The following is a 24,504-nucleotide window of genomic DNA, read 5'->3' as shown; positions in this document are numbered from 1 at the left end:
GCAATTGAAAAGCTACTTAGAAATTCATGGATGAATGTATACACTAGTTTTCACATAAAGTATTCATATATTTTAGAAACAGACACATGCATTTCACAGTATTTTTTACTTACCAATGTCAATGTTCTCTCTTCCAAGAGACACCAGAGAGAGGAAAAGAATTTCTCTGTAAAAACTCCTAGGAAATATTTTGAAGGGCAAGTCAATGAAAGCACCAACTATCGTTAAGTTTACAAAATCAATGTTGAACATGCTAACCTTCTATTATATAGTTTCTGCAACTGTTCTGCTACTATTTCTTGCGAAGAAAGTGACCGGTCTATATGACTGTTAGCTTAAGGTTTCCTCATGCCTGAGTATTTTTCCTTAACACATGAAGATACAGTATTGCCAAATCCCAGCAGCTACGTTTTCTATGAAAAATCCCTCTATCAAATGTGCCATAAAAATCCCAGAAAAACAAGAAATATAGAATTAAGCACCACTTATTTAACTTATTCCTGCCTGAGGGTGAAGTACAGGGAGCGGAATTATTTCAGATCACCCATATTTTGTTTTTTTTTGTTTCAGAATGTCACAATCTATCTCAGAACTGAATAGCACTGAACAATGGTATATTAACTTTTTTCCTCATGGAACTCATGAAGATTCTTCTGTAGGCAGATTATTACTTTTTTTTTTTTTTAGTAACTACAAACCACAGAAGCAGAGATGACTTAGCATGATAAACCTCGAATACATCTTATATTTCCTGTAATTTAATTCAGACGCTTGTTTTTTAACAAAGCCCTCTCCGAATTGCAGTGCAGATGGCAAAATGTAAAGTAGAAGCATTATTTACATGTCTCCCTTTATTTGTGGATCATGCTGTATACATTTTCTAAGCCAGTACTCCAGGCTGGTAGAATTCCAATACTTATAACCAGGTAGTTTGGAGAATATTCCAGACACTGCAACAGGATACTGCACACTTACATTTATCAATTTTCTAGATCTGGAGCAGCACCAAAAAATCGGCATAGTCAGTACCTGTGTTTTTCCTTATTAATTCATAAAATGTTCATTTTGATCAAGGAATTTATTTATTCATTTGATTTGGATGAGTTATGCATCTAGCCACAGAATGCATCTGTTTGTAATCATGGGCATAAACAAATATACACAGTGTCTGGTGAACACAAAATAAAACTGAATATTGCAAGACATCCTTATGGAATTCTCATTATGAAGTGTATATGGTCTGATCTTACTTAACTTTGAGTGGGGAGAAAATGAGAAGAGATTACCCCTTTACCTCTGTCGTTTCACATCTGGCTTAACTTTCTGTAGAAGCAGGTTGATCGGTTTAACAACATTATTGTGTTGAATACTTAGTTTAATGCTCTCCAGCAAAGTGTTTGTTGCCTGCTGATCTTCCGCCAGTGTGGAGGGTCTCTTTTCAGAAGAATCTGGGAAATGCAACCATACAGACTATTAAACGTTAAAGATTTTACATTTTTTCATTTTATTAAGAAGAAGGTATTTCAGAAAGTGAGATAAATATTCAGAAACTCTACTCAATCTACAGAAATCTGTTACAATGGAAATGCTTTGTCTGCTTATGGTCTTTATTCCACCACAAAAGTTATTGGATGCATCAACTACCCACGTGCAAGCGCTTTCAACATGACAGAGAAATATAAGAGACTGAAGAGTATTCAGCATCAGAGGCTGGCTGTGATGGTTTTCTAGCTCAGATTTATTACTCTACTTCAGTTTCAAAAACCAAGTTCACGAAGGTTATTTTTACACAATGGAAAAGAAGTAGAACAAAAGAAAACACCATCGCATTTCTTATCAAAGAAACTTTTCTCATCAAAGAGCACAGACTGAGAAGTCTATGTCAACAATGTTTTTTTTGCTGATCAGAAGTAATGAAATCCCAAGTTCTCATAAGCAGTATGCCTGTTTTTAATTCCTTTCCAATCAAGTTATGGTAGACAAAGGCTTTTTTTGATCTTACTTTCTGACAGTCAAGTAGGCTGCCAAATGTACATATTAATGGGACTTGTTACCTTTCATTCAGTTATAGGAACACAAGATAATTCATCTTTTTCATGCCTGCACAGATATAACTAGATAATGCAGTTAAAACATTCAAATCAGGTGAAGATTACTTAGCACCACATCTAGAGCAAATCTTCCTACCCCATTTATAGCCATATGACATATAAAGAATAGATAACATACCATTTTACACAGATTAGTAAGATATTTTCATAATTTGACACTGAGACTATGTTAAGTACCTCAGGGATTGCAGATGCCTTACACACTTAGAAAGCTTTCCAACTTGATGGGCTGTGTACACTTCAGAGAGTACAAAACAAAGGGGTTTTTCCATAGCTTCTCCTTCCTCTGCTTTCTGTAACATTTGTTTTACTTACTGAGATTTCTCCAAGATATATACAGGGGCTCCCCCGGCTCTTGGTGTAGGTTGATATTGTCCCACAGAAGATGGATGTATACTAACTTGCTATCTTGAGCAAGAGACGTCAAAGGAAGCTAAAAAACCATGAAGAAAGGGAAAAAAGTTTTTAAAGCATCAGTATACTCTCATTATTTAAAAAATTGCTCTTTCATGAAGGTTTACTTTATTCATCTTGAATTCATCAAACAGGAACAGTTGATGTCTTCTAGAGACAAATTCACTCAATCAGAGCAAAATAACAAGTACTGCAACATTTAATTACCTTTTCTGGTTTAGCCTAATGTACAAAGACCATTCAGTTTTCTACAGAAAAATCTCCTATATCTGAAGAAAATTTCAATGAGCATGCATCAAAATATGGGTTTTGTGCACTAAACATGTTACTTAATTTGTACTACTTATAATGCCACACTGTAGTATTTTCTAACCTGACTAAGACTTGGTATGCATGTCCTTGTGTTGATCTTTCCAACATGCAGGAAGAATTTGTATGAGCCATTTACTGCCATTAAAATATATGGTACTCAAAACATTAGATCCAGAATTATTTTATAAAATTAAGTCCCTTTAGAATCACTAATACAGTAAGACTTAGTGAGCAAGAAAAATTTACCACTAGTGTGTCAATTCAAAGAAGCAACTACAGGTATTAAGCTCCATCTTCTGCTTTGCCCTGCTAATGCACTGTATTTAGCCAGTATGCTTTAGATTTCACTAGTATTGGTCTTCAACTACATTTCCTGGAAAATCGTTCTTAATTCCAGGGTTCTGGGGGGTTTTTTTGAAAATTGAGGGAGAGAATTTTAAAATTACAGTGCATACAAGTAGTAACAAAATACTACTTTTTTGTATGCCTGTTAAATTTGCTAATTACATATACAAATCATATAGGTTTCCCTTACAATGGAAAAAGCAAAATACTCAAAAGATAGCATCCGTTCTATGTTCTTTTGTTCCATACATATAGTATTGAAACTCAGTGGACTTTGAATAGCAAAACCTATTAGTGGAAAAGAACAAAAAATATTGACTAATAACTTAAAAGGTTTATATACTGAAGTACGCAACCCACACTGTGTGGATTTCAATGCATTGCTGTATGTGAGTTCTCAACAGATACATCTTGTTTCCTTCCATGCATCAGCCTTCTGTTTAATGAATCTTAGTCTCCGGCTTTTTAGAAGAGAATGGCTTGACTAGAATTTGAATGCTGTTTTCACCCATCTTACTTCAAGATTCCTTGTGGAAAACAAACCTTTCTCCTTATATTATAAAACCCAGGAAACTAGGTCCAAGCTACCCAGGTATTACTTAACTACTTTTTTTGAATCAAACTCTCAAATGTAGCTTTCTTCTAATATCTGCCTGCAGCTCTAATAGGAAGAAGCCACTTACCTGCACTCCATCATTACAGTGTTCAGATGTTAAAATGAGTCCAGGTAAGTTGCTAGGTAGATCCAACCGTCGGAAATACCAAACTAGGTTCCAGAAAATTATAGGGTGTTGATTGATGAATTTGGATGTATGAATTACTTGTTCTCCCTCATTTTCCAACAGTGATTCAAGCTCCTTATGCAGTACCAAAGGGCTCAAGTAGGGCACAGATACAGGGAGAGGATCAGATCTTTTTACTAAAGGATCCTAAAAACAAAACAACACACACAAAAGGAAACTGTGGGGTTTTACAGAATCAAAGGATTTTCTTCCAGAAATACTCTTTAGGATTACTTGCCCTGGAAATCCCCCATTGCAGAGTTTATTTTTGTATTTGGAAGAAACATCTGGAAGTACCAAACACACAATAACTTTAATAGCATCAACAGTTGTGATGATTGAGGTGTTTATTAACTTTAAAGAACAATCACCTAAGCTCTCGCTGTTATGTAAAAAAGAGAAAATGCTAATTTTTTATAGCTTGCTCCTGATTGTGCAGTTTCAAGCTGTATAAGCTGGTTGCAATATAGATTGTAGAAATGTAGAAATATAATTACATCAGCTGTGGAACTGAATCATGTATTCACATGTTAAAGACAGCTTCCTGCCAATAAAAAACACCGGAAAGAGAAGAAACACTTCATTTCATATGCAATAATAATGTAACAGCCTCAATACTGCCTCTTACCTTATCCACTCAAGAGGCAAGCCTAATAGGACATATAGGAAGAGTGTAAGTAAATGCTTGGAAAAGAAACAAACTTTCACTCTTGCAAGAGTGTGCTGTTTGTACTATTGTGTTCAGTCTGATGTAGAAGTTGGGTTATTTTTAAAACAAACTTCCAGTCTTAGAAAGACAAAGACTGGCTTCATTCTGCTAGAGAGAACATTTCAATCAAGCAGCACCATTTGTACAATGTACTAAAAGCCCCCAGTTTTAGATTAACTGAACCAAGATTTTATTTTTTTTTTTGATCGTAAGAATGTGAAAATATGCTTGGCCATTTCCGTTCCCCAAATGGACAAGAACGATAGGAATAGAACATTATGTATTTTAAGCTCATTCCATTCAGTTTTTTGCTGTCAACTGAATGTGCAGCTTCCAGACTTACCACAACTTCCTGCAGACAGTTTGGAAGACTAACTGTTGAAATTCCATGAGATGGTCTCTGGGAAAGATCAATATTTTGCAGTGGACCTCCAACACTGTGGCTCCGAGTCAAGGACACTCCCCTTTTTGGTGGATTATTGGAAGATGTCTTCAGGGTCCTGGGATCTTTACTCTGTTCTTCTGCTACATCACTGTTTGGATTTTAAAAGAGAATATGCTAATATGAAACTATTCATCATTCCTATGGCAGCAGGAAAGAAGCAGAGAAAGGCTGCCAAGTATCACACGCCAAATTTCTCTATTAATAAGGAATCATATTTGCCCAGTTAGCTCCACAGTATACAGAACAGTATAACAATCCTTCCAGAAAAGCAGCTAAGTAGAACCTAAGACATGAATCTGAAAGCATTGCAGTTTTGTATAGGTACCATTGCTCTGGTACGGATTTACCTTGCTTAGAAAAACAGCAATGCAGTTTTGTCAACACACAAAGACGATCTTGTTCTGATTATGTTCATTTTTACTTCCTCATTGCCTTTATGTTTACTTTCTCTAAAGTCACAAGCACAGCAACTCTCATACGACTTAGTACCTACTGCAACATAATATTAACAAATTCCAGCAAAAAGGTCACAATTCATAGCAGCCCTATTTCAGTTCTTCCCTCTTCCAACATGAAACTTTCTTAATGCTTCTTCCCTCACACTGTTTCAAAAGTAGTTTTATTTTCTGAGTTTCAGTTTTACACCAGTATTACTTGTCATAGAATGTATGCTCTGTACAAGTGTCAAGGGTTCTAGACTTTTCTCTCAAAATAGAGTGTTTCAGCAAATGGACTTATTTTTCCCCATAATGCACTTTCCTTCTTGTTAAATTCTAAACACAAGGAAAGGAGAAGTAATGCTTATATTTATGTCTCTAAAAGGTGTGTTCTAACAATACCTATTTTACCTGTTAATTATTAGCAGATGAACCTGAAGATTTACTTCTAGAGTTGTATCTCTAAAACTTACTCATTTAGTGGAACCAGTTACTTCAAATTGATAAAAGCATGCAAAAAGAATAAGCGAAAACAGATGATCATCAAGTTACTTTGTAACTTGTGCTTTACCATACTTGGTACATAAGTCAATCTTCGCTTTAAAGCAGGGGAGAAATACTGGAAGTGTTGATACATTTCTGACAGAACTAAACCCTTGTTTTACCTACCTCTGCTCAGCTGCAGAGCTAGTTTCTTCAGCTATGGTGTGGCTGGACTGTTGGTGATCTGAAAAACTGATCAAGTCAGCAACAGCTGGACCAGACAACAGCTTCTGCTCCAGGGGGTCCGTGGTTAATGGAAGGGTACCACTCTGTAAACTATCTCCCGAAGTACTTTGCTTCAGGAAAAAGCTAAGTTACAACAGGAATGGAAGGGGAAAGAAACATAAAGAATAAGATTAAAGCATAAAATCATTAAAAAAGTTATGAATCTTTACATTTACTTTCAAAAAGTAATAAATATAAGGAAAACAACATTAAAAGCTTGACCACTGTAACTTATATAGGCAGAGTAAACAAACACAGAGTAAACAAACACAGAGATTTGATCTGCAAAAGAAGAAATCATATGCTGTAAGTCATTAGTGACCTTCATTTATCATGGTTCCCCATCAACAACATATCAATAGCTGACACATCATTGAAAATTGCTGTTACTGCAAAGTGACATTACTGACTAGGAGACTATACACCATTATAGGTACAAGACAGCAGGAATGTGTCATGCTTTGCTAAGTTTTTTTTAAGTACACACTCTACAGATGATCAGTTTCAGCATTAGAGAACACTAATGAAAGCTCTGTTTCACAACAATAACCACTACAGTGAGAATCCATTTTAAATTACCTTAAAGTAAGTTCCAGCCTTCACAGTGCAAGTAAAAAAGGTAAAAATACTAAGCGGAGAAGCTTAAACTGGAGAACTACTGAAGAAACAATAAGCTGCAGCATCTGTAACTAAAAGCTGCTAGTAAATTTAATTTGGGTGCAATTCTTTGTTGACAGACTTAAAAACTACTTTATATGCTTTTAAAGTTCATGATCCATTAGCTTTATTTTAAAAGCTAAACAAAACCAGACTTATACCTTCCATACAGTTATGCTTGGAAAGAAAATACAAAAAGAAAAAGTGGTAAAAGGCAACTGGTTCTTTGCTTTTTAGCTATTTTACAATAAAATGCAATAGTGTACGTGACTTGCAACTTCCTTCAGTACAATCATGACCATCAAATAGGCAGACATTCTTGCAACCATCTAGACAAAAATACGGGAAAAGATAACTAAGATCCTTTTGGGAAAAAATATAACCTTGTACAAGTGCAAAGGCAGAAAAAGAGTATGCATAAAACCCACTAACCTTGCAGAGCCACGTAGGTCTTTAAATTCAATATTAAGTAAAGGTAAGAAGATACTTTTACAGAAAGGACAGGTAGTGTTCAAGTTTGAATCATCTGCTGTCCAGCCAGCCATAATTTCTTCATCATAAACCAAAGCACCACAAGCTCTACATTGAGAGCAGCTAGACATCAATACCTAAAACAGCAAAGGATTAATATTATCAATCTTGTTTCAGGGTTTTTTAATAATTGGCTTTTAGGCTTAGTGTCCACAGGAGTTTAAAAGGTATCAGAATGCCAGCTGGGAGACATGAGTTCATCCCTGATTACTTACCATACTTGAGTTATCCTGTTGGCATAAGTTTTACCTATGAAATGCAAATACTAATAATTTATTTTTGTTTGATATTTTCAGACCTGGAAGAAACATTACCCTGAAATGCTATGAATTTAGCATTTGCAAATGTTCACTCCTGTGAAGCCTCCAGTGTATATGAATTGCTTTGAATTGTATAAGTAAATGCACGTCTGCTTCTCCAAAAAAAGAAAACAAACCAAAAAATCCCACAAACAAACTAATCAAACACAAAAGAAACATTTATAGTGATGTGGTGGACCTTGGCTGGATAAGTTTATTAATCTTACCTCCATTGCATAGCTCTGGAAAATGCTGGATAAGCTAGTATTATGTGAAGAGCTTTGCTCTGACTTCTCAGAATCTTGAACTTTCATACTTCTTGGCAATGAAACTTCACCTGCACAGAAAGAGCCATTTGGGTCTTGTATTCAAGGAAAGAGTAATTCACCTATTCCCAAAGAAAATCATTTCTGTTTGACCAAGACAGAAAATCGTACCAGAAGATCTTCAAATCTATTACAGAGCTACGTGTAGCTCTGTAACTTCACTGATATTATAATTACAATATCAATAAATGTAATTTTTGTGTTTAACATTTAGAAGTTATTTCTGTCTAACACAGTATCTCACAAACTGATAAAAGGAACGTACAAAGAAAGAATGGAGAACGCCAAATAGCAGTAAGATTGCTCAATACATATCCTTTTAAAAGTTGTTCAACATTTCTTGAATGATATATCCATATGTATATAACAAACAGGAGGACTGCACCAGGGAAGACACATGATACCAAATATGCCATTACTGTGCTTGAGTTACCTCTGGCTAACATTGCAGTAAAACAAATAATCTTTCTTTGGTAAGGCTGGGGTTTAGGGTTATGAGCTTTGCCCAGGAGGGAAAAAGGAGTTGGAATATATTTACCAGAAGGAAATGGTTGGAATCAGTTTTAGAAAGCAAAACTACCAGCATTATTTCCTCTGACAATCCCAAACTTTCCTATTTAAAAAAAAAAAAAAATCACTACCAGACTCCTCTAAAAAAGGCTCCTCTGCTTCTTCAGCTAAAGTTCATGTTTGTGAACAAATTTTACATATTCTGTTGACAGCTGCCACTCCTCATCATTAGTTTTTATAACCCTCCTAACTAACTGGAACTAGAAGATAACCATGTCAGGATTTTGCTAGGTAAGGCCAGCTTATCTCCACTCCACAAAACAGTTCTTCCTTTCTTGATGCACATGGCTTTATGATATTCACATCATTAAAGTATCACAAAGAAAGGTAAACCAAACCTACAGATCATTCAGCACACATCTTTTTCTCAAAATAAGAACCAAATCTGAACTGGAAATTATTAGATTTACTTTATGCAGTTTTAGAACTTCAGGGAGGTAGAGAAGGGCAATTTAGCAATACGCATATATATTAATCTATTTACCTTCAAATCAAGTATGCATCCATTACCTCCCATTCCACAGTAAAATTTAAGAATTTTTTTGTGTATGTTGCTTTGGGGTTTTTGGCCCTTGGGGCTATGGAGTTAGTTTTGTTTAGTTGTTATTTCCAGCTCCCCCCACTGAAAGATCTGCCTCTGTTAGTTATGCAACTATTTGCAGTTTTGCACTTCCTGGACACTGCTCTGCTTTTCTGTATTAGTATTTCAAGAAATTTCAGGATATTTGACTTTCCATGACTGAGCACATGTTCCTGGCTATAACTAGCTAGCAATCTTCATATCACATACAGAGAAGTATTTTGACAGTTAAATCCCTGTGGTTTTTATCAACTTTTTAAACATTCAATGAAGAGAAGCATTAGCTATTTGCTATCACAAGACAGAAATTTAGAATGGAAGTACAAATTTGCTTGTACTTCAGGGTTTTAAATAATTTCAAATTACCATACCTTCCATTGTTATGATCATTTCACACATATCAGTTTTCCTTGTTTGTTATATTATAAACAAGTTATGAGGGAAAAAACAAACAAAAACCCAAACAGAAAACCCCAATCTTACCTGCACTGTAATGCTGTCTTCCTGCATCTCCACTGCTACTGCTACTGCCAAGACTAGCAGTGCTTTCTGCAAGCTCATTTGTAATGAGCCCTGGGACGCCAGTTCTTGATGTCAGATTATCTCCCAAAATATTATCTTCAAAACCAGCAGGGAAGTTGAAGTCTGGTCGATTGTTTTCTTCCTTTAATACAAAAAAAAGAAAAATAGTATTCCAGATCGATTATTTGACTTTCATTTTTATCCTAATAAATAAAAAATTAAAGTAGCAGATTAAGATGAAAACCTCATGTAAAAAAATTATTAGATTTAAGATAAATCTATGCAACCTCAAAAAGAAGAGATATTGGACAAACCACAAGGATATTGGAAAAATGAAAGGCTTCAAGAACAAAAATACTTAGCTGAAGATCAAACTGAGTGACAAAGCAACTGAAATATAAATGTCTTTATTACAAGAAAAAGAGAAAAAATGATGCAAAAATTTTGATTTGGCAAACATTACTCAAAATTAAGAAATTATCAGAAAAAAGGAATTGTCAGAAAAAAAATTCAGAAACTGAAATTTTCAGAATTGAAAACAAGAATAAAACGTATCAGCTGAAATGATGCAGCAATAACACAGTCACTAAGCCACAAGATGCAATGAAGTATAAAAATTAGAATATTAAAAATCAAAAGTTGCAGAAATAAGATAATTAAAAGATTTTTGATGGAAATCAAATCATGTTAAGAAGAGATTACGATGGGCCATTAAATAAAATTACACAGAACAGGTAAGTATAATAGAAAGGCACACAGCAAAACCTAAGTCACAGAAAAAAAAAATTGGAAAGAAAAGTAACGAGTGAGTTTTCGCTGTCACAGTGAAAATCAGGTTAAAAAAATACTAGAATAAATATATATTTTTTTATTTAATAGAAAAGACCCTATTAGTAACATAAGTTAAATTTTCTTCACATAGAAATAAAGCCAGAGAGCTATCTTTCCATTTCACATGTTTTATAAAGTTTGGGGAATGCAGGGAGAATTTGAAAAAGGAAACAAGAATCTATCTTAACAGCCTCATGAGGAGAGACAAAAGATCCTTAAAACCAAATCAGATTAAGGGGTTAAATGGATCAAGCAGGGGCCTTTAGGATAACAAAAAAAAACAAAAAAAAAAAAAAAAAAAAAAGGCCAAACCTAAGTTTGAAGCCACAATAACAAGACATATATGTAAAGAAGGAAGTTATAATATTCATTCCTCCATCTCAACTTTCATTTGTGTCATTACACTCTGAACTGCTTTACTCTGAAAAAGATCGTTAATCAATTGTGCTCACACAAGAACCACAACATTTACTTTTAAAATTTCCGATGAGTGAATTTACTAGATCTCAGGCTGTCCTTTTCTACTTTCAACCTTAAATCACCAACCTGACTTCCTAGGTTTGATTTTTCATAACCTTTCCTTAATTTTTTAAAATAAGACAGGTAGTATGGTATCATTTAAGATGACATGATTTTGTTCTTTGTAGGGTTTATTGGTTCAGTTTCTTTAAATATAGATAAATAAACAGTGAAGGGGGAAGGCTGAGAAAAAAGGTTAAATTTTAAGCTTACTGCATCAAGACTATTTAATTTTATTTTGTCTGAGAAGTGTTTTTTAATGACAGAGAAAAACTCCAGCACATATTAAGTGCTATCCGTATTAGCTATTGAAAGTCAATACTTCATAAAAACACCATCTCATTAAGCAATCTTTTGGACACAGAAGTTTTGACTCTAGCTTTGTCTACCCAAATTCTTCATATTGAAAAACACTTGCCTCATCATCTGAGTAGCTATATGCTGAAGTTACAACTCCCCACATCTTACTGGCTACATTGGCAGCCTGCTTCACGCCTGATTTCAGGACATCCATTTTTGGTCCAGACAGTATATTGTCCAGCTTCAGATTAGATAAAGTTGTTACGACAGATCCTAACGAGCCATGTGGAGAAGAACGACTCAGTCCTGTCAAAGATGAAGACCGCTCCTTTTGAACTTGCAGATGGGTTTGTTGCTTTGGTCGTACAGTGAATGTTTTGGATCTGGAGACAGAAGGACTCCTCTGACTTTCATAAGACTTTGGGAATGGCAGGACAGGATCCAAAGGCAGGCTTGACCTCCTTTCTTGGGAGTGACCAAGTGTACCAGAGGCTTCTGCTTCCCTATCCGGCTTGTGCAGTTCCATGCTGGGAAACTTATTACCCAAGGGGTTCTTCAGATTCATATAACTTTCTATTTCATCTGCCAAATTACGTGCTGCAACTGGTGACACCAACTTTTCCTCAGGTTCCAGATGCCTTGGTTCTGTGCTGTCAGTAGCCAGCAAAGATAAAGGGTCCAAGCCTACTTCAACATCTTCCCTTTCAATAGGCTTAAGCACTCCATATAAGCTATTCCTTTTACTACTTGCATCTTTGGATTCTGGTTTCTCATTTTTGGACTTAACTGACTGTTCTAGGTTTAGGTCTTCCACTGTGGTCAAGTTTTCATCTCTTCCATTCTCAAGATGCTCATGCCCTTCCCCAGGTTCTTCCAGCACTGGTGAAGACCTATGCTCCAATTCCCAGTCACTCTCAGTCGCACAACTCCACGTGCCACTTAAGCCAGAAACCTGGTCAATGAAACTTTCAAAGTTGTGGGATTTACTCATGTGAGAGGGTGAAGTTTTGGCCCCAGATAAAGCTGCTGTTAAGATCTTAGCATCTGCTCCCATCATTATTGCCAGTTCTTTAGAACGCAAGTCCAAGCTGCCTTTTTTCATGAGCATTCCTGCTCTGCTTTCACTGCTGAAACTGCAGCTTCTCTCTGAAAACAGTTTCTGCCTCTTCTGTCTTTTTTCACTTGTTTTCTTAGGAGAAACATCACCAAAGACTGTATCTTCAGCTGAATCCTGAGTTATGACCAGTGGGCTAGAACTAGTTTCTAAAAGAGAAAATGCATTAATATGGTATCCATAGCCACAGAAAATGTTTATTTCCTGAAACCATGTGAAATCTCTGTATCTCCTTAATGGGGAGAAGACTTGGAGCTCCACAATCTCAAGTTATGCATTACTAAGTTACACCAGCATTAACAAGTTATTTTACTGGCTGTAAAGGCATCCTGCAGATCAAAAGTCATCTATGCTTTGACTCCTTGAAGTCAAAGCCTTTTATGGCTTCTATCTCCTTTCCCTGTGCCAATACTTGGCACAGACTAGGTACTACATCCATTAACCAAGGGAAAGTACAATTATAAGTAACGATCTCTCTGGGCTTTTTTTGTTCGGCTTTGCTTGTTTGTTTGGGGGTGGTTTTGTTTTGTTGTGGGGTTTTGTTTGGGGTATTTTTTTTTTTTCAGAGCTATATTCAGAGTTCTATACATCAAACTCCATTTTAGTTCTAGAAAAAAAAAACAACAAACCTATTGCGTGTGTCTGCACAACATAGAAGCATTACTTGATTTATGACACAACCATTTTTAGAAAAAACTCATTAAATTTAGCATGTGGAAGATATAAACTAAATTTATAAATATTCCCATTTCCTTGGGGAATTGGGAATATTTATTGCCTAGAAAGCTGTGTTAGCTATACAAAAACCTCCCTAAGTCAAGCACCCTGATGTACCATATCCCTCTACTGGAGGATGTTTGAGTCTCACACTGATGCTGCTTCTTGACTAGTCATCAGCTCTCATAATTGCCAGAAAGGTTCTGGACAATTTTTTTCCTGAGACTCAATTATTTGCTATTAAGCTATACTGAAGCTGGACTACATTGCCTTAGCCAGGAACAGGCACAAAGGCAGAAAAAAAATGAACCCCAAGATTTGGCTTTTATATAAAAGCCAAAGTCTTCCATAAGCCTTCTTCATTGTAAAGCTCTAGATAGGTAAATAAATTTTGTATGACTGTGCATGCAGTGTTCCCAAGTTACAAACTGGCAACGTAAGCCAGGAAAAAAAAGAGACTTGGCCAAGGTTAGTGAGGTTTAAGTGACAAAATCAAGAGTAATTCTTTTGTTTTTCTAGTACATTACTGAAACATTCTCAGTGCAGGACAGGGAAAAATCTTGATTTCGATCTACTCAACAGTGACTTACAATCTAGGAATCCACAGGTTCCTTTTAAGTCGCCTGCAAAGGACAATTGCAGAAAGCAATAGTCGTGCAAGACATCTGCACCTCAAATAGATGTTTTGTTTCGTTTCATAGCATGAAAAAGATTGCAAAATATATACTACAACAAGATCAGGCCTTTAGCAAGCTGTTTCACCCAGTGACTCACCACCACTGCTTTTCCTTCCACTGCTATCAAAAATGCCAGATGGAACTTTCACAATACTGTTACCCCAAGCAGGTGGGTTTGCTGGACTATGAGTTTCTATATTCAGCTGTTGCTTTTCATCAAATTTCTCATTAAAAACCTCTACAGAAAAGAGAATGAGAACTTAAGTTAATTCAACTAAATAATTTCATTTACACTGGTACAGAAAACATAAAACTCAAAACACTGTTCCCTATGTAATTACAACCTAAAGGATCAGTCCTACAAGGCACTGAACATTTCCTGGACATAATACCCAGACAGATGACAGTAGACAGTATTGTGCAGAGAGTGCTTAGCTGTTCACAAGGTTAGAAAATATGCCAGTTTCTTCCCACAGCACTTTTTCACTAACCAAAGTAGACAAGGAAGAGCATTTTACAGATTTTCATGCAAGCTCTTTGTCTAATAACAGCTTTAGAAGCCTTAATGAACATTAAGGACCTAGTAACACAGATATAGAAGAGATTCAGTAATGAGAACAACAAAATACAGAAAAACTAAGAGCAAAACCAGGATGGAAGACAAGAGATGACCATTATTTTCTACAGCTGGGAAGAGTTTGCAAGAAAAAAACAGTGTCTTTTATTAGGTCAACTGGTACAGCTGAAAATTCAGTCAAGTTTTCAAGTACAAAAATGAGAGGAAAGGAATACAAAACATTGTGTGCCCCAGCACTTGTCCAATTTTTCCATCTACATTAAATTAGTCTAACAAAAGGCCTTTTCTACTTCTACGTATTCTACTGCTATTATCTAGGGCACAGAAGTAGTCCACTAGATTTCATACACTCATGTTTTGACCTTGGCAGCATTATGAATTCAATACACTAGGTATTCACAGTAGTCTAATGCATGAAGCAGATTTATTACAAAAATCCTTCATTACTGTAAACATGCATACTTAACCTTCTATTAGATCTTCAGCTTTAGAAGAAGTATCTTTCTCTACTTGTGTTTCAGTTGCATGAAGGCTATCCCCATCATCTCTTAGAAGTTCATCCTTGGATCCATAGCCCTGGTCTGACTGACCACCTGCTTGAAGGAATACAAATGTATGCCTCAGATTTGGTTTTATTTCCTTTTTTTTTTTTTTCTTCAGTAAGAAAAATATAAAAACTGAAATTAATCTGTTGTGGGGTTTTTTCACCAGAAAAGGTCATAGTAAGATCACCAAAGTAAGTAATCTGTGCACAGATTTACTTGGTGATGGTGACAGCAGAGATAACGAGGGAATACAATATAAATTTACTTTTCTAATTACCATATTAAAACCAAGTTATTCCCTAAAGAACACTATAGTGACTAACTACTTTTAATGCACTTTATCTCCTTTCACATTTCTTTGCCTTCTCCTAAGCATAAAATATTTCATTGCTAGGCAAGTTAATTCTCAAATGCATCTACAAAAGAAATTACAGCAAGCACAACAGTAATTGAGTAAGCTTCTAATAACGAATACAACCCTGAAAAGAACTGTACCATAAATCGTGCTGTATCCTTGTGCTATAGTGCAAAGTATAAAATGTGATAGAAAAAAAAAAAGTAAAAATCTAAATATTTTTTAAAAAGTTTGTTCCTCCATGACACCAGTTAAACTTGACAGCTATAACTCAATCTTAACAAGAGTTTACAGTAGTCCAAAAAGCCTGTACAATCAGGAAACAATACAGAAAGCCATTTTTATTTTTTCTTTGTTATTTTTATCTTAAGTGCTGCTGCATATGCAAAATACAAAAATACTATATGGGGCATATCCCACAGCAACATGTTGAATAGGATTATTTATATGCTCTAGGGTACCTATTAGAACACATGAGAGTATTGAAAAAGATCAAAATGCAAGTAAGTTATACAGTGTGAAAGATATTAGGAACCTCCATAAAACTTGAGTGACAGACACGATTTACCTACAATACCTAGCTGCTGCTTATTTTACCAACAAACCACAAATGTAAAGATTATTTAAATTTAAAAGTTTGTGCAGCCACCAATGATTACATTTGGGTACTATATTAAAAAAATTTTACACAGAAAAGTAGGTCCTGACATTCTTCCGTCCTTATTTTCCTTCTACCATCATTTCAATAATGTCTGCTTTGCACAGAAGCAAAAACACCCTATCAATAAATGGGTGAATTACCTGCAGAAGTAATATTCAAGGGTAGAAATAATGCACACGTGCATCCAAGGCTTCACACCATACAAGTCTGCACCCCACACCGTGATAGCCAAGGACAAATGCGGCACCCAAGAGACAGCAAAGAGCGAAAAGCAGAGCAACAAAGAGCAAAGAGAAGGGAAGTTCAGTAATCTAGGCAGGCATATCAGATGAAGCACAGGAATCAGACAAAGTTTTCTTTACAGAAGGGCTCAAGATATTAAAAACATGAAAAGTGTGCAAGAACCATTTGTACATTAAGTTTTGAAGTACACACAGAAAGAAAGTTTAGTTGAGACTGTGCACAGGTAGGACGTAATCAGTATTTAAGCAGATATGAAGAACTATGAATTTTGTCTTGCCATCTCAAGTGATTAATTTCCTGTGCACTCGTCTTACTCCGAAGAGTGCATACTATGTTTAAGTCAGAGTTTTTCCCTATCTTATCACCTTTCTTTCCATTCCCAGGGTGTTTCATACAGACTGAATGACAAGGTTCTGATAATTTCTGTATTTATTTCCAAGTTTAGCAACTACTACTAAGAAGCTCGAATATGGCCTCTAAAAGCATAGTTTACTATAACCAAACATCACATGCTAACTCCAGGAATGCTAATTAGGCATTCCCAGATTACCATATGGTAATTTCCAGATTACCATAAGGAACACCATTTTAAAGAGTTGGCTTCTAATCATCTTAGCAACTTTCACTCCTTTCCTTTAATGCAGAGAAAGGTTTTACTCACACAGACTATAACTTCTGTTAATAAATAATAATATACAAAATAATTTGTCAGATGTTTCATACCTTTTCTGAAGATTAGCATAAAAAACAAGGTTTATGAGACCACAGCAAGACATTTATCTTAACAAGACAGTATTTCTGCTATGGTTCACTCTAAAGAAAAAGCATGAACTAAAAAAGCAGCATGATTTGTGGTAAAGGAGTAATATTCAACAGTGGTGTATTTCTTTTTCTTTACACAGTTTAAATCCATGTTTCATTCTCTACAGACCCAAAGGTGAAGGTGGTGATTGTGGAGGAGAAATCAAAAGGAAACTAGAAAATTTAGCCTTTTGGGGGTCTGTTAGTATTGAAACCCAGCAGAATCTAGTACCTGTGCTAGAGTGATTATCAATGGAATCAAGCCTGACTAAGTCACTGACGAAGACAGCGTGCTCCCCACTGTTAGCATCATTAGAACTATCCACGCTACCATGGCTCACCATGTCCCCAACACTTCCACCCGTGGCACTTCGCAGAGCTAAAGACATGAATGAGAGCTGGTTAGTAAGAGAGGATTTAACTTCTTAGTTTTTTAAACAGATCTAACCTCTTCAGATAACAGTAAATACTTTTGCTTGCACATATAAAATAAGAATATGAAATTCTAGCAACAGAATTCAGACAATTAATTCTTCAGTTTGTGAAAGACATTCCAAGATGTTTTCAAGCATCAAGTTGGCAATTATCAATTTCTATACACATCAAGAAAGATTTTCCACTTGTAAAAGTCACAAAGTTAGCTGTAATCCGTCAGAAAGCATGTCATGCTCTTGTCCAGCAGAAATAAATTCATTTAACTAATCTATTACCTGATATCAAAGGTACTCGTGGAATCCGCGTTGATTTCTTTAAGCACTGTCTAAATTGTGCTGTGCCATGAACAACATTTCGTACCTTTGTCCACAGGAATATGCCACTGCGGTTACTGCTAGGCCAAGATGACTCTAAGACTGCCTACAGAAAAAGACATGGCAATAACAAAACCAGTAAGAAAGTTACACTAATAAACACAGTACAGTGAGAAGCTTTTCTTTCCATACTCAAAAAAAGACATTTCCTGTCAACCATGTGAAGAAAGACAAGTATTTGTGTTTTTATGACCTGTTCCCTTTTATAAGCTGTTTCTTTTCTCCCACAGCTCTGGATACAATAGCTGAGTAACAATAAATAATGGATTAAGATTTATTTAAGTAAACAAGATGGGGTTTGTTCTTATTTATATACTTTGGCAGCAACAAAAGACCATCTCTTTTCCCATGACTTTACAAAGTTTACTTTACTAAGAAGTTTCATCAGGATCTATCAGGAACTTGGAAGCCAGGAAAAGGGGGGAGGCTACTTCAGCTAGCCTAATTCCAGCCTTCATCAAGCATGGATCCGGCTGCTTTAAAGGATACACCTACGAACACATGGATTTGACGTGGAAACACTAGACAGGTTCTAAAACTTGGAAGTGGAAACATGATAAATGTGTATTTCAACAGAATTTTTGGTTAGCCAAACAGCATAGGGATGTAAACTTAACAGTGTAAAATCATACAGTGTAGATCCAGCAAACCATAAGCATTTCCAAAATGATGCTTGCCCAGCAGGATCAGCAAATCCAAGTGAAGAGCTGTGAGAAACAATCTTCAAGACATGCTACAGGACAAGGGGAGAAACAACAGCAAGGGAGACAGTGGGCCAGTACTCCTTGCCAAGACTTCTCTTACCTTATTGTAATAACCATAGGTGATTGCATTTGGCTGTATTCCAGCATTTTTCATTTCAAAGAGGACTCTCACAGCCTGAACAGGCTGACCCCACAGTCCACAGAGCTGCATAACAACTCTGTAGCAGACCTGACAAGATACAGAAATACATAAATGGATTGATGACAAGGACTTTGAAACAGCTTAAGCTCTTTCCTGATTTCCAACTTCTACACATGTAAAAGGGAAAGCCATGTGAGGGCAGCTACCCAACACTCAACAGCCAGAAGAGGGAGCAAGAGTTAAACACGAAATAACACGAGCTGAAATAATATCAGCAGTCCCTTTGTTGAGAATGCTGAGTTTTTTCCACTGGGTTCTTCTGTTTGCGAAATAAAGGAGGGAAGGAAACACCCACACAAAAAGCAGGATAACTTGCTGCTGTGTGCCTGTGCATACTACTGAAAGAAGGTATGCTGCACACAAACCCATTATCCCTTTCAGTTCAGTAAGGCTGTAAAACATTAATACAAAATGCATTTAAAACCCAGGATATTCAAGAACTTCCTTCTTGAAGAAGTCTGGGAGAAGATTAGCAACACTAAGTTGTAATACTTGACTCAGCTGACGCTATGCTCATGATGAAAAATGAAACGTACTTCCAGCTACCCTAGTTAAGCAGACTTCTTCGAGATCATTTCAAGGTGTCTTCAAAACAGGTCAAACTGTAAGTATGCTCAACTTGATGTGGTGAAATGCACTACATTTGCACCTTCTCTTCTATCCCATGTTTTATGACAACAGTTTTTCCATTCACACTTGCCTCATCTAGTGGTTCCACATCTGTTTTCCTCATTTTAATTAGAACATCGTATGCCTGCTGCAGTGCTTTGACCTTGAGATGTGCAACTCTGACATAGGCTGGCAGACAAATAAACCATAGGCTGTAACTATGACTGAAGAGACACTTTGCCCATTGTGGGGGACTTAAGTAATACTTCTTGGCTAATTTATGGGCTGTTTTTATCTCCTGTAAGGGTGACAAAATGAAAAAGGAAAAAGCAGATAAAAGATCTAACATCCTGAATGTAAAAGCTGTAACTCAGATACTGGCTCCTTAATGGTAAACATTTAGTAATAATGGACAAACATTCAACTGAAGCTCTCTTCTTACTACTCTGACATTAAGACTCTGTGCAAGCAAAAACTAGCGTCAGGATCCTCTTTTTTTTTTCTCCCTCCACCATTTGAGCACTAACTTTAATTTGCTTTTGTTCTATACTACAGACTAAAACTTAAAAGTGCTTTTGATAATAAACTGTAATCTCAGATGCTAATTTCTTTATTTGCTGCCCTCTGTTTCTTTCTTTTGCAAGTGTTGATTCTCAATAGTTACAAAGACCTAACCTCTAACAATATTAACTTATAAATAGGAAGTGGCAATTTTACCAAAAAACTTTGTATATTTCAGTGTTCATACAGTAATTACAATAAGACTCATCTGACCTGTTTTGTCCTCTTTGCCATAAGTGCTGGACTATTTGAAATGCTGCTTCCAGCTGAGTGTCTGCTGAAGGGAAGCTTGAGCTCCTGTGGCCTGTCAAAGAGCTTGAAATCTAGTCGTGGGAAGTTTTTATAGCTATACAGATGATTAGAAAAAAAAAAAAAAAAACAAACAGAAAAGCTTTTCTTATACCTGGTGATATCAGGAAAGTCATACAAAGACAATTTGTGTGCAAAGAACTGACATGAGAATAAAGAAGTAGGGGGTGAGGGGTAAAGAGGGGAAAAAAAAGGGGGAGTAGGAAGAAGAATATAGCAAGATCCTTTAAGCCTTATTCACAAAGATATTACAAGAAGATGCCTTGGACATTAAATCTCCATAGACAGTGGAAACAAGGACTAGAATGCCATTCACGTCATGAAGGTCAGGGAAGCACAGATGATGATTAACCAAGGTAACAGTTGGAAACAGAACCTTTGTGACCTCCAAGAAAGAAGAAAAAAATCATACGTGGTGTCTGAAGCTTCAAATTTCCTGCACAGAGCTGAAAAACACTGAATGAAAGTCTGAAAAGTGGAGTGGGTGTTTTGTTCTTTTGGTTCACAAGCAGGAGATTAACAGTACCAGGCAGATCCATTACCCAACCCTCTGCCATTCCAACTGAAACAAAGTGCACTGCAGTTGCTACAAAATACACATAAATAGCTCAAACAGGAAGAAAGACAGTGAAGACACGTGGAAAGGTATTACTGTAAAGTTAGCAAGAAGCTACTGAAAAATAAAAATCAAAATCCACACACAAAATGCTGACTTCCAGAGCTTCAGAAACTTACCAGAATCTGGGCAGTTCCCACCTTTCTAAAGAATCTTCTGAGCATTATAGTGAGGCAAGTCTCACACCAAGATGGAACATCTGCCCTGTTTAACAATCTAGTTAAACAATCTAGTTTTACCATATGTGGCTGTTTAACTTGTACCTGTATTTTGGCACTCTGTCCTGTCCGTCATCAGCAGGAGGTTCTGGTGGCATTATGAACACTGTATGCTCACTTTTTTGTGACTCATCAAGCTCAATCAACCGTGCATCTTCGACAGAATCTACATCAACCTGAAAACAGAATTGGAACTCTAAGTACAAAGTTTGACTTAATATTAAAAAGGACATTTTATCCTAATGTTAGCACATGTAAAAATATATTTAATACATACTGTACTTGATTATATATATGTAATACATAAAATTATATTTATTCTGATTATTCAAATGCCTTTTTCATTTTTATTTCTAGATCAGATATCCCTAAACATTTTGAGGGACAAAGTACCTTCTCTCCTTTTTCTGTTCCTTTATCTGGAAAGAGCTGGGAAAAAAGAAAGAAAAAAATTATTTCCTTCTCAACTAAAAAACCAAAATAATAAAAAAAAAAAAATTAAAAAGGTCCTAAATAATTCTGTTAAAGTTGTGTCATTTATTGAACTATTGAATAAGAAACAATAAATTTTCACATTAGTGCAGAGGCAATCAATTTCTTTTCAAATACTTCCTTTGCTGAAAGTAAGCAATTGCAGCAATCAGCATGCTTTCAATCTCTTGACATTATCTACTAAGTACAAAATCCTAAATCTATCAAAGGAAAGTGCTTTCATTCTGTTAAACTTAAGAATCTGCTGTTTGCAATATGACAATTTAAGAATGCAACACATTAACAACCTGCAATAATATCAAACTATTAACAATATTAAACATAGTATAATCTAGATGCATACTCTATATCCATACCCCATACTCAGCAGAAAGAAAAATAAGGCAAAGAAACTTTTAAAAACTTAATTTTATGGTCTGTTTACAAGTGTTAATTTGATTGGAATCAATACTAATCAAAGACTCATTCTGTAAGAACTTGGTATGAAAATTAAGATTCTGTCCAGAAAGAATCATATATATAAACCTTTAAAAAATACATATAATTCTCTTGCTCCCAAGTTTTATATTGTGAACTTGGCATTTTACAGATGAAGCTATAAACTCAGTAGCCCATCCAGACCAGAAAGATGCTGAAGAGACTTTGTTTCAAAAAGCCAAGAATGGGTTACATATCTTTCATATAAAATACAGACAACAAAAAGGGATCTTATCTACATAAATCAGTTTAGACTGTAAGTGGAGCACTAGGTGTGTTTTTGTGGTTTATGTTTAAATTGAGCAACAAAGGCTGACGACCACTGGTAGATAATTCCACATCAGAGGAAGGGTGATTTAAAGAGAGGGCATGGATGGCATTGTGCTGAAGTGTCAGCTACTGGTATTTCTCACAGTATCTTATAGTTTGACATGGTACAGAGCTTTAACCAAATTTCGTAAATCAACAAAGAAAATTATGATCATGCAAGAAGATGAAGGAATAAAATGACTCAGCAATAGCCATGAAGAATTACAATCCTTTAAACACTTGCTACAGACGGTATCTATCTTTACAACTAAAAACCAGGGCAATAACACAAAACGAACTGAAGTATATATTAACAGTGTTGCAACATAGTTTTCACCTTTTCTATGCAGTCATCAAAAAATGCCAAGCCAGTATCCTTGTCACTCACAAAACTGCACTCTTCAATAAAGCGGCTGAATATCTGTGTTTTGGTGAGATGTGTGTAGAATTTTGTATAGGCACGGTCTCTGCTTTTTAAAAATCCTGGTTATAAAAATAACACACAACTGAATACCCGTTACAAGTACCATGAGAAATTAACATGTAAAGTGTCAACATTAAATATTTAAAGTGATAATACATAAAGTATTGATCCATAAAAACAATTACTCATCACTACTTGCATGTGGAAGATTAAAATATCAGCTTTTTTAAAGTAATTATTTTTACCATAGTTGACAATATTTGACAAGCAGTCATCTCCCTGTATTCTGCTGTGTTTGTTGACTTTTTGTGCAAGAAAAAGGAGATGATTACCTTGTATAAAACCAGAAATATCTAATAGTTAAAACAATACTAAAATTAAAATTGTTATCCCAGGAGGTGTGGGCCTGAAAACATTTAAAACTTTCCAAATCTTTGACTAAAAATTTCTTCTCAAATCTCTCTTCCATTAATTAAAAAACAAAATGGGACAAACCCCTCAAACAAACAGGCAAACAAAAAAACCCAAACCACAACCACCACAAATAAAAAGCCCCTTGTGACATTTTATCTAGCATTCAATCATAGACAGATCTGAAAAGTCTAGGTGATGAGGAAAATAAGATGACCTTTGCTGACCACTGTTTTGTTTGTTATATTTCTGATCTCTACCCCATTCTCTATTATCTTCCCATTTATATAAAGAGCGTTACTTTGCTCCTCATTATAGGGCTTCTGGTATTTTTGCTTTGTACAAATTGAGAAATTCTTACATTCCAAATGATTCAAATATTCCAAATGCCTTTACGGAATATACCACACAGACAGTGCATCATGCTACTGAATGACAGTTCTTCTAATACTTCAAATAATGCAAAATTGCAGTTATATGTGTGTATATCCATATTCTAATCAACTTCGAATAGTTTAACTTTATACAATTGCAATTTTAAATTTTGCTAAGAACTGTGCAACCAAAGTGAACCTTGAGCTTTTAAAGTTAAGCACCTCCTCAACCCTAAAATTGTAACACTGCCAATGCGACCAGCAGCTGGTTTGCCTCACCCTCACCTTGATGGTCAAACAATGAATCAGCAGCAGTTGCTTTATTTGAAGGCGCCTGTGTGATTGGCTTGAGGAATGTTCTGTAACCCTTTAAAATAGACGCCATAAAACGGAGAAAAGCTTCCTGGATCTCCATCTCGAGTTCTGTCATTTTCTTCTGCCAGGAGAAATCTGCCTCAATAGGAGTCATCTCCACTGCAGAGCCTTCTTGAGTTTTTCTGTGAACTACCAATAAGCAACACATATAATCCTATATTAAAATTCAATGCATTCAAGCAAGTAACTTTTACATAATGCTGACGACTAATTTTTCTTTTTTATACTTGCTCATATTCAGAAGTGACAAACACTAAAAAATCTGTGATTATTTCCCAATTGATCTGGCCTATATAAAATGCAGGTTATTTCAAGAGGTGATTATGTGTTTTTCTAATTCATCCAGCCCTCTAGGACATAAACCAATGAGCAGGATCTCAGTTGAGGTAATGCTACCACATATACAACTGAATGTACCTTTTCAGTAATGTATCAACACAAATACAAAGGACCACATTTTCCTAGT

At 35.7% G+C, this 24,504-nt stretch overlaps 1 protein-coding gene across 1 annotated transcript in view; it reads right to left on the bottom strand.

Annotated features, from left to right (window-relative positions):
• Positions 1–24,504, bottom strand: part of DENND4C (DENN domain containing 4C) — a 49,408-nt gene that overhangs the window by 5,586 nt on the left and 19,318 nt on the right. Inside the window, exons 13-33 of the mRNA XM_080638469.1 lie at positions 23,949–24,167; positions 22,792–22,937; positions 21,570–21,605; positions 21,222–21,352; positions 20,247–20,379; positions 19,564–19,770; positions 18,762–18,890; positions 17,859–18,003; positions 17,381–17,527; positions 15,011–15,136; positions 14,064–14,204; positions 11,573–12,721; positions 9,770–9,946; positions 8,038–8,147; positions 7,413–7,588; positions 6,225–6,407; positions 5,017–5,206; positions 3,866–4,111; positions 2,427–2,544; positions 1,295–1,448; positions 114–178 (exon numbers count right to left, since the gene is read on the bottom strand). Coding sequence (XP_080494595.1) covers positions 114–178; positions 1,295–1,448; positions 2,427–2,544; positions 3,866–4,111; positions 5,017–5,206; positions 6,225–6,407; positions 7,413–7,588; positions 8,038–8,147; positions 9,770–9,946; positions 11,573–12,721; positions 14,064–14,204; positions 15,011–15,136; positions 17,381–17,527; positions 17,859–18,003; positions 18,762–18,890; positions 19,564–19,770; positions 20,247–20,379; positions 21,222–21,352; positions 21,570–21,605; positions 22,792–22,937; positions 23,949–24,167 — 4,128 coding nt within the window. The remainder of the gene's footprint in view (positions 1–113; positions 179–1,294; positions 1,449–2,426; positions 2,545–3,865; positions 4,112–5,016; positions 5,207–6,224; positions 6,408–7,412; positions 7,589–8,037; positions 8,148–9,769; positions 9,947–11,572; positions 12,722–14,063; positions 14,205–15,010; positions 15,137–17,380; positions 17,528–17,858; positions 18,004–18,761; positions 18,891–19,563; positions 19,771–20,246; positions 20,380–21,221; positions 21,353–21,569; positions 21,606–22,791; positions 22,938–23,948; positions 24,168–24,504) is intronic.

The sequence above is a fragment of the Psittacula echo genome (genome assembly GCF_963264785.1).
Source record: "Psittacula echo genome assembly, chromosome: Z".
In the NCBI taxonomy this organism is placed as follows: Eukaryota; Metazoa; Chordata; class Aves; order Psittaciformes; family Psittacidae; genus Psittacula; species Psittacula echo.
This window is presented reverse-complemented; position numbering and strand designations above follow the sequence as displayed.